Source organism: Fundulus heteroclitus, chromosome 19 (assembly GCF_011125445.2).
Source record: "Fundulus heteroclitus isolate FHET01 chromosome 19, MU-UCD_Fhet_4.1, whole genome shotgun sequence".
Lineage (NCBI taxonomy): Eukaryota > Metazoa > Chordata > Actinopteri > Cyprinodontiformes > Fundulidae > Fundulus > Fundulus heteroclitus.
In genome coordinates, this window is record NC_046379.1 from 5373984 (window position 1) to 5384952 (window position 10969).

Sequence of the window (10969 nt, forward strand, 5' to 3'; positions counted from 1 at the left end):
ATGGTTGAGCGTAATGGGATATTACACTTAATAGTTTAAATAAATGAACTATTAAACGGATATTTAAACTCATTGGGATGCACCTATATGCACCATTATTTCAATGCTTAACGCTTTCAACAAACGATCATACACTTTCTTTTAGTTGTGAGTGGAAGTGTGCAGCGGGGGAAAACGTGAAGCTAGAGGTTAGGAGGGGAAGGAGGTGGTGGAGTAGGAGGGGTTGTACTGCGATGCACAGGACAGGACACCCTCATGCTGCTTAATAAACCTCTCCGCATTCTGCAGCCGCGGCTATTGAGAAGCGCGTCGGGAAGCGGAGGGGGTGCACCCTTCTGGAGTGAATATGTCATATCTGGAACGGGCTTTACTTCGCGCTGCATAACCCCAACTGAGCTCTTCCCACTTTCACACACGGACGGGATGTTGTCGCGCTGTCGGTCGTGAAGGTCGGTTCCAGCAGAACAGCGAGGACGCCGCTCGTTTACCATGAGCTGTTTGGATGTTATGTATCCAGCCTATGGACATTACGCACCGTACGCATCAACCGCTCCCGCTTTTATCAATAGCTTTCAGGTAGGAAGTGAGCAAATATTTAACGTTCAGGAAAATGTTTTTTTTTTTTCCAAGTACAATTGAAGTTGGTGAGATTAAAAAAACATGTTAATAAAAAAGCTGGATTTTGGCTGGTGTATGTTGCTTGCGCGTAAACGGATAGGTTTGGTTATGATACAGGTATTTAATACATTCACGACAAAATTTTTATTTAATATTTTTTAATTGAGCTGTTAATTTCCCTTATCCATACCAGAGTCTTATGGACTTATATTTGAGCGTATGCATGGACATGCCAACCCAGCAACACAATGAAAAGCGTGCCAAAAAGCCTCGCATTAATTTCCAGAAGCGTCTTCTGCAACACCTGTCTTAACCCTCTCCCTGTTCTCCCTCCCATCCGCCCCTTCCACCCCTCCTGCCCGCTGACCTCCCTCTGACAGGCTCCTTCAGGTCTGAGCAGCTCCGCACCCAACAGTCGGGATTTTATGGACACTCCCAGCGTTCCTGAAGGGATGTCTGGGGGCCCAGGCGCTGGAGGATCAACTTCCTCCTCATCTTCGTCCAGTTCTTCTTCTTCCTCCTCTTACACACCTGCGGTACCAAGGACGACGGAGGGCCCCAAAGAGAAGCAGGAGGCCCCCGAGGCAGAGTACCTGACGTCGCGCTGTGTGCTCTTCACCTACTACCACGGAGACATCAGCAGTGTGGTGGATGAGCACTTCTCCCGGGCGCTGAGCTCCTACATGGATGGAGAGGGCAAACGGCGGGGGCCAGAACAACAGGGAACAGGTACCTACATGGCCACCATGTATATATATATATATATATATATATATATATATATATATATATATATATATATATATAGGGACCATTCTGAAAATAGATTTTTCATTACTAAGTTGTCAGGGGAACAATATGGTGTAGTAACCAAGCAATGTAATAATAATAATAATAATAATAATAATAATAATAATAATAATAATAATAATAATAATAATAATAATAATAATAATAATAATAATAATATTAAAGCTATATATAAAAGATGTTTCCTGATGATCTCCATACATTAAATGTTTTCTCAACCCTGAAGCACTAAAAATGATTAAATTAGATTCTAGTGATGACAGTTAAACTATGCAAACCCTGAACAGCCTCCAGAACAGAATGAGGCTCTAAGTAGCTGCAAAATCCTCACATATCTCAGGCTGACCCTGTTGGGCCCATATTGGTATGAAATAAGGCTTAAGAGTGAATTGTCCATGGGCTACTTGGTGTAACGTGACACATTAATTGCCTCCAGATGTTTCATGCGGGACTAATGGTGAAAATTGATACCCATATGATATTTTTTGTGCATTTTGATCAGATTTTCTTCAAAAACACCCAAGCGAGGCCTGCAAACTGTTATTTCCGTTTTCAAATTGGTCAACACACGTGGTTCCCATAGAGCCCAGTTTGGGTCCCAGTCCCATTTTACCAACATTAAGTCTGAGCAGAACCCATATACCATACCAACTCTATTGATAAAGCAACAACTACAGCCGAAACAAAGGGCAAAAAAAGTATAAATATGAGATAAGAACAATAAAAGGTTAATCTTAATAAATCCAAACAACCGAGGACAACCAAGACAACCAAGGTCAAAGCAAAACTGCCTGATGTTGAAAGCCAAAAAATAAAAATGGGTTTCAAGACGAGTTTTACAAGTATGCAGTGAAGGAGCCTCTCCAATATGCACTGGTAGGTTATTCCACATTTAAGGGACAGCAATACAGAAGCCTCTGCTCCCTCTGAACCTCCAGCTAGACCCTCTGTACTTGCAGGAGCTGCTGTTCGGCCACCTGATGGGGCCCACACACCGTAAGTGTGCTCCTTCTGCATTAGGGTGTGTTTCATAGATTTTGATAAACATGGCAGAGTTGACGGTTCTTGAGCAAAGCAGGTGATTAAGTGACGGGACTGAAGGCTAGCACGTTGTAGAAGGTCATGCAGGTCAACGGCTGTTTGGCAGAATAAAGGTTCTGTGATTTGGGCCGGCCCAAATGTCTGTGCGCTTGTGTGCATTGTTTGCTTTTGGATCCAAAATTGGAAACTGTGTGGTCAACAGTTTTGATCTTGCTGCTTGTCAAGACTCAATCTGCAGGGTTTCCTTAGAGAGGAAACCTTTTGACCAATCTGTATAATTTGATTGAATTTGACTTTGGAAAGTCAAAGTCGTGAATTGGCGCTGTATAAATAAAATTGAATTTTGCTTAGTAATTTTTGGTGCCGTAAAAAAATTCAAAATACCACGTTAATAGTGTTATTGTTGACATTTAGATATTTTAAACTGCTGAAATCGAAAATCCTCCTGAGCTCCTTACCGCCAACAGGGCGTCCCTCAGCTCTCCATGTAGGGTCTTCACCCTCACACGCCGCCCCGCTCCGCTGTCTCCCCCGCTCTTTTTTCTCGTCCGGGCTGGACGTCTTCATTTCGGCACCAGCGAGCACGCCCTGCCTCACAACAGATGCTATGTTTATACCCGGCTGTAAGCATACAGCCCCGCCGGCGTATCCCCTTCAAACATTTCCGCGGCAGGCATTCTGACGCTGATTCCAGCTCGTGGCCCACACTGGTGGCACAGCCCGCCTGCCGCTCAGATTTATATCCATTGTCAGTGCGGCTGCAACAATGGGAGGCATGGCGGGTCTTCTTGAGGAATATCTAAATATAAAACTATATTTCTGAAAAGTTATAACAGCATATTGAATCTCTGTCAAGGGCGTACAGAGAAGGGGGAGGGGGGGGGGTTGCGAAAACAACAGGTGAAGGTGCAGCCCGCAGAAGAGAGGGGCGGCGGGTGCTAGCACGGGGGTCAGAGCTGCTTGTGTGTGTTTTTAGACTTTCAGGAGCACCGGGCTGACATGAAAGTGAGAAGTGTCACCACAGCCAGTGATTTAACACTCGGTGAGCCCTGGGCTGCCTCCAGGTCACAGCGTCTGCCTTATATAGCATTCGAGGATATAGGGACATCTTTCTTTCTAACTTGTGTCTCCCTTCAGTGTCCGGGAGCGTGGTTGTGTTTATTTCTGTGTCTTGTTGGGACTTGGGTCGTGTGACCCTATGATCCAACGAGGAAGATATTTGAACCCGAGGATGTCGCAGTCATGTGAGCGACATCTACGTTTTATGCACGGCTCCGGCCCGTCCATTGGCTTCTGTGCATTAAGCGCACCGATCCGTCGGTCAACCTGTATTTTTAAAGCCTCCCTTATACACAATGAAGGTATCACAATGTGACAGGCGGCAATGAAAAACTAAAAAGCATTGATGATAAAATCCTGATATAAGTGTTAAAACCAAGATAAAAATAAAAGAAATACATAGAAAACAATTAAATCTATGTTTGATTCAAGTAACTTATCTTAAACTTAATTTGTCACATCAATGAAACTAAAATAAATAAGTACAGGTACATTTAAAAAAAAAATATTATTTGCCAGTCATCTCAGAAAGTGAAACAGTTCTTTTCAAGAGATTAATTGCACAAAGAGGAAAATATTTTAAGCTTTTATTTTGTGTAACTTTGATGATCATGGCTTACAGGTAAAGAAAACCCAAAATTCAATGTCTCAGAAAATTAGAATATCACATTAGACCAATCAAAAAAGGACATTTTAAGCAGAAATGTCAGGCTTCTGAAAAGTATGTCCATTTCTATTCATGAGTTACTGCATCCACGCGCCGTGGCATAGAGGCCATCAGCCTGCAGCGCTGCAAAGGTGTTCAGGAAGCTTTGAAAGCTGCCTTCAGGTCACCTGCCTTCCTGCTGACAACAGCCCACAGATTTACTGTGGGTTTCAGGTCAGGGGAGTTTGCTGGCCAAGAACAGGAACACCGTGGTCACTAGACCAGCTCCTGGTACTTTTGGCTCTGTGAGCCGCTACCAAGTCCTGCTGGAAAACAAAATCAGCATCTCCATACAGCCTGTCTGCAGAGGGAAGCATGAAGTGCCCTACAATCTGCTGGTAAATGGCTGCATTGACTTCAGAAAACACAGAGGAGTAACATCAGCGATGACATGGCGCCCCAAAGCATCGCTGGCTGTGGAAACTTCCCCCTGGACTTTAAACAACATCACTTCAGTGGCTTTTCGCTCTTCCTCCAGACTCTGGGTCTCTGGTTTCCAAAGCAAATGTAGAATTTACTTTCATCTGAAAACAGGGCTTTGGACCATTGAGCAAAAATATATGAGTTTTGTTTTCTGAGTCGACTGACAAAAAAATGTTGCACTTGCGCAACATTCTAGTTCTTAAGATGTACCCGTAAAGTACACACAATTTTTTTTTCCATATTAAAAATCAAGGTTAAATAATGATAAAACTGCATTTCAAACCAGATGTTTAGATACATTTTATAAAAAAGATACTTTACCCTTTCTCCTCAATGTGTGTCAGTAACTTAGACTTTCCTTTTAGTTTTAGGTCAGTTAGGCTCGCCACAATAATTTCCATATACCAAATTCTAGAAAAATAAGGTAGAAATTGTTTACATAGACTAAGTAGAGAATTTGGGAGAGCCTCGGTAAGGATGTCATGACTTTGTTAGCTTCTTATAGGTTAATTTACAACATTAGAGCTAAACAGAGACACACCTGTGGATGAACTTAAAGACAACTCAAAACACACAGCTTCCCTGTGTGATATATTGGAAAACTGAGTTAAGTTTGCAGAGGCATGGGAAGAGGACTGTACATATCAGCAGGTCTGGTTCATCCTTTGGTACAGTTTCCAGATGCCTGAAGGTGCCACATTCATCTCCTTAACGGGAATGTCCAGCTGCCATGGCCGTTCAGGAAGGGTCCTGTGTCCCAGGAATGTTTTCTTTTATACAAAATGTTTCTGTCAACTCCTCAGCAAGCGTCAAAGATGTTGCCTAAACCCGGTAAGAGAGCGCCATTTTCACTGAAACAAGTCATGAAGCGACATGGGCTGAAAGGCCACACAGCAAGGAAGAAGCCATTTGCTCAAAATGAACATAAAACAGACAGATTACAGTTTGCAAATGAGATTCGTTTTTGGAGACATGTCCTGCAGTTTGATAATACTGAAATTTAAATGTTTTTACCATAATAACCATCATACGTTTGGAGGTAAAAGTGGAAACGCTCGTCAGCCTGAGAACACCATCTCAACTGGTGTTTAGCAAAGACAAATCATTTTAGTGGTCCTAACTGGCCCAAAACAGAAACAATTAGTAATAGTAAATAGTAATAGTAATATCATCTTTATTGTCACTGAAACATACATTGAAACATACATTGAAACATACATTACAACAAAATTTGTTCTCTGCTTTTAACCCATCACCCATTGAGTCTTATTTAATGTTAGACAGTGAAGAGGTATAAAAAAAGGTTATGTGTCTTTAAACACTGCATATGGATGCAGGGCTTAGTGATATTTCTATGTCCACAGGACTGGAAGAAAAGGTCAGACTTTGGAGGAGTTGTTGAGGTGAAGAGCTGAAATATAATTAAATATGATCTAAAGATGTTTAATTTGACCTCAAAGATTCATCCCACTGTTCAGTGTTTTACTGTGAGCTTCCTGCTCTGTTTTAAAATCTCTGTTTTGTAGCTGATTGATCTGAAGGTAAGGATCGTGCAACAGCTCAACACTGGATCTGGATTTGATCGGCGTTTTTTCTCTCCCCCCTCTGTCAGAAACGTCGTCTTCTAACAGTCGGCGAAGCTTCCCGCCGTCTTTCTGGGACAGTAACTACTCTTCGCCTCAGAGCCGCCCCCACTGTGAGACCAGCGCGCCCGCTTATTCCATGGACCCGTACGCGTCAGCGCTCCATCCAGGTCTGCCACATCCACATGCTCATCCGCACCCACACGCCCACACTCGCCCCCACGCTCACCCACCCGAGGGCTGGGGATACCCTCAGGCCCAGCCCTACGGACCCCCTCGACCTCTTCACGAACTGTATTCACCGTCAGCTTTGGAGCCTCACTACGGGGGCCTGCTCGTGCCCACCGTGAGACCGCCTCATCTTCCTACCTTGTCAAGCCACTATGAAGTGGGCAAGCTGGAGCCCACCGCCTCCTGGCCAGGCCTGCTGCCCCCTGGAGACGTCAGTCAGACCTTGGCTCTCAACATGGATGCAGGTAACGACGAAGAAGTGTCCTGAATCATGCGAGCGTTTCTTTTTCGACTCATTTCTAAGGCTGTTGTTGGAAAGAAAGTTTAAGCAAAGGAAAAAGATAAGGATATGCATTATTTACACCAGGGGTGTCAAAAACTTTTCTTCACGTGGGCCAAAATTGTTAAATCGAAAGTACTGGAGGACCAGAAATGCACTTTCAAAACAAACTAAAATTACCCAAACAGTATATTGTGATTTAAAAGAGTTTTTTTTACCTGCTCCACAAAATATGGGAATGGGATGTTTTAATTAAACGAATTAGTCAGAATTTCTATAGAAAGGGGATGCGTAAATCATTGTTGACCCAAAACTTAAAAAGTGTTTGTCACATTTGCCTCATTAAAAGATGGTCATCAGTTTGAATATTCTTTTGGGGGTTGATTGAAGAAAAAAAAAACAGTAAATGAAAAAAAGTCTATTTTCAGCCATAAAAACTGGATTTGGGTCCGTCTTTAAAAAAACGCTTCCTGTATTTCGACAATTTTTATAGATAATATTTCAATGCAGGTTTTACGGCACCAACATCTGCATTTGAGTAAAAGTCATTGGATAGATGTGGTCTTATTTACTATGATATTGAAGAGAATGTAAAAAATATGGTTATTATTAAAAGACATACACTTTATGTTGAACGGGACATTTACAATTGTAAGATTTTAACTTGTCTGTAATAATTTGGCCCTGTTTAAAAGGAAAAAAGTCTCCATCTGCATCAAACCACGGCCCCTCTTTTGACACCCCTGATTTAAACTCTAACGTTTACAAGCTTAGCATTTATTACATGCAAATTAAAGGAACACACTATTCTAATCCGAAGATACTCAATTGATTTATTCTTAACAATAAAAACACACCAGGACACATGGCTGTATAATTTTTTTTTTATCCTAGATGATTTGGTATCAATTAGGCAATCAATCAATTATCAAATCAATCAAAGAAGCAAACTTTATTTTCTACTAAAAGGGAGCATTCCCTTTTCCAGTGTTGACAAATGTTTGCTCAGGTAATCAGTAATTACCTGTTGCCAGTATGAGTAGAACCTGCATTGTAGTGTAACTGTGATTGAACTGAAATGTATACAACTGAATTTGAATCTGTCTATGTTATGGGATTATACTGAAATATGAATTGGACATGTCTGTGATAATGTTCATTTTGCTTTCGGCCCATAGAAACGACAATTCAAAAGATCAAACGTGACATAACAGTTAAAGAAAATGTAAAGTTATAAATAGATAATAACTGATTATGACAAACTAAAAGCCAGATTGAATAGCTACGGTGCTATGCACCGCTCAGAGCTGTCAAAACAGCGTGAACGTCGGCCTTCTTGTTAGTTCTCACTTTGGGGCCTGTGGGATAAAAGCAAATCTGAGAAATAGGTTTGACCGAGAGCGTCAACAGTTTTAAAAACCAAGAAATTTACTCCAAATCCGTTCAGATTTGCAGAGACACGCACAAAGATTTTTCTATGCTCCAAGCTGCCCCCATGTGCAGACCGGGATGGAGAAACACACAACACATCATAATCATCACAGAAGCTCTCTTTTCGCCTGCCTAAAGCAGCGTGTTTGGCCGTAGAAGGCTCCATGACAACCTGTGTTCTGCTGTTCACGGCTGTCGTTCTCATTGTTTCCCTGTTTTTTTTGTTTCCCCAGGTCTCCAGCAGCACAAGAAAGGCAAGGAGCTCTACTGGTTCTAACGAGCCCTTCAGTCACACTGACCTGCCATTACCAGACCCAATTAGTCCCTGGACCCGCTCCGCTTTTCAAGCATTGTGTCCTTTTACCCTCCCCGCTCCAAACCGACCCTCCCCACTCGCTCTCACACCACGTCCCCGTCCGCCCACCCCCTCCTTTCTGCCTTCAGCCTCCCCTGCCAGTACACGGCCTCGCTCCAAGTCGACGTGTGTGCACCATGGAGATAAAGAGAGAGGCCCGGCGTCTGAACTGGCTGCGATGTGCACCGCCGCTGCTCGCTCTCTCCTGCGGTCTGAATCCAGTGGCGCTGGCAGGATGAGAGCCACGGCGACCCGTTTGGATCGGGAAGCGCAGGATCACGGCAGACTTTTGCAGGGGACAGAGAAAAAAAAAAGAGAGGGAAGAACAGAGGGGGAACAGGGATGAATCGCAGCGAGCGGGGATTTCTTCCAGCCTCTCTGGTTATCTCTGTCTCGCGCTCTGTGTTGCTACAGTCATTGTTATTATCCACTTATCTGCATTTCACAAATGCAACGCGCAGCAATATCCAAGAGCAGAATTCACGGAGGTTAGCGCTTTGTGACAGTCATCACAAGGCGTTTTTTTTTTTAAACATTTTTAAAATAAAGTGTTATATTTATCGGTATTAATGTGTATTTCTAACATGATTGGTTGGCCAGTGTTCTGAGATTCATGCGGTTTAGTTGATCATGTTTCTCAAAGTGGACATTTATAGATCAGCCAGTGCAATGTGGTTTTGGTGTAGTTTCTCAAGGATATTGTTTTAAAATGCCGTCAGATCGTATTTATCCATGAAAACTCTCAGAGAAGGTTGTATTTTTAATATGAAGATGTTCCATTTTGGTTCAAAATATCTTTTTTTTTTTTTTGTTCGTGGTGGTTTTGAACTTGGACTTCCTGAATATTTTTTGGATTTTTTTTTTCGTGTGTGAATTACTTCTCATTTTTGTGTCCAAGAAGATTTTGATGTCAATAAATATTTTTATGGTTAATTGCCACATCTCCTGAATGAGTTCAGTAATCGTGCATGCATCAAAAGGCTTGATCTAGCCCTCACTTCCTTATGTCTTCTGTCAAAAACTCTCAGAAGTGTTTTTGGCAATGGTTTTCTATAATTGCTAGTGGTTTTTATTTGGACACTGGCTGTTTTGTTCCCCATCTACCTAATCATCATCAAATTAATGTGTTTTTGTAGGTTTTATCTGACTTTTGAAATATTTAAGCATCAAAATGCACCTACAAATAAAGGATGAAACCATTTTATTGCAGCATAATAAGAAAGCAACTTTAACTTGTATGTGTGGATCTACATGATGGCACAGCCTCTTGCTGGAAAACAGTTGTTTTTGAGCAAAGAAATGATAAAATTTACATTGTTTTATTAAGCTTTTTTTTTATAACTTTGAATCAAGGAAGGGATTTCTAAAGAACTGTAGAACTGAATATATCTGTCTGGCCTTGTCCTGAATGTTTTCTGGGCTTTTAACGGATTCGATGTTAAAGTGCTCATTTCATCATTTTTCATTTTCCTTGTTTCTTTCTTCTGTGTTCAGGCCTGTAGGTTATTATAATGATGTTCACTTCAATGTCCAAAATGGAGCAATATGTAAAAAGTGAAACAAAAGAGCGAGCACAAGCAGCTGTGAAAACAGCTGAAAGGTGCTGAACAGAGAGTTTGGCGACATGCATCAACCAAGCTGGATATCAGAGCATAAACGCAACGGCCACCCAAGACAAAGCAGTTCAAACGTTTCCTGCTTGAATTTAAAGACATACAATAAAGCAAATATTTAAACTGGGATTTATCCAGTTAGAAGGAGGTAGTTAGTAAAAGTGCTGGCTGAACCAGCACTCTGTGGAGGGATTTGGAACCGTGTGTGTTGAGCTCAATCTGCCTCTAATTTACCGCTGGAGAATTAATGAATATTAAAAAACTTGTAATGGAAAAAAACAAAACAATTTCAATCAAGAAAACAGATTTTTGTCCTTTGTACAACAACCATCATTATGACAGGAATTCAGATGACACATTAGCGCCCATTCATGGCTCTTCCTATTTTCAAGAGAGGATTGGCTAAAGGATTTATTTTTTGTCAACCCCTACCTTAAAAGCAACTTAGAGAGGCCAGTTAAGCTAAAATGCATCGTTTTGGGAGGAGGCCTGAGCACCTGGAGAGAACCCAGGTATGCACGAGACGTTTCCTTCATTTTATTACTAATTTTATATACCATTTGCTTATTGTTTCATGTGTGATCATTTGTATTTTTGTGTACAGCACTTTGGTCCTGTTGGTGTTTAAAGTTCTTTATAAATAAAATTGGTATGGTATGTTATGGTATGAGGGGAACACAGACATGTTACACAGAAGGACTCCTGTTGATTTAGTTTCTGCAATGCAACAGTGTTAAGACAATATTTTCTTTCTAGTTAATATTTTAGTTTTCAGATCACCTCTCTGCAGAACATCTATTTTATTGCTGAAGAACCCAG

At 41.6% G+C, this 10969-nt stretch overlaps 1 protein-coding gene across 1 annotated transcript; it reads left to right on the forward strand.

Annotated features, from left to right (window-relative positions):
• The first annotated feature begins 262 nt into the window (after positions 1-262).
• vgll2b (vestigial-like family member 2b) lies at positions 263-9470 on the forward strand. The gene is made up of 4 exons (XM_012864581.3): positions 263-576; positions 999-1347; positions 6270-6716; positions 8416-9470. Exons 1-4 carry the CDS (start codon positions 490-492, stop codon positions 8457-8459), a joined length of 927 nt encoding a protein of 308 aa, XP_012720035.2. The 5' UTR covers positions 263-489; the 3' UTR covers positions 8460-9470.
• Positions 9471-10969: the final 1499 nt, after the last annotated feature.

Bases quoted from the DNA above. Each gene is read 5' to 3' on its own strand.
- vgll2b (XM_012864581.3), top strand. From the start codon at position 490: ATGAGCTGTTTGGATGTTATGTATCCAGCCTATGGACATTACGCACCG. The intron at 577-998 runs GTAGGAAGTGAG...TCCCTCTGACAG, and splicing joins CTTTTATCAATAGCTTTCAG to GCTCCTTCAGGTCTGAGCAG. The intron at 6,717-8,415 runs GTAACGACGAAG...TTGTTTCCCCAG, and splicing joins GGCTCTCAACATGGATGCAG to GTCTCCAGCAGCACAAGAAA.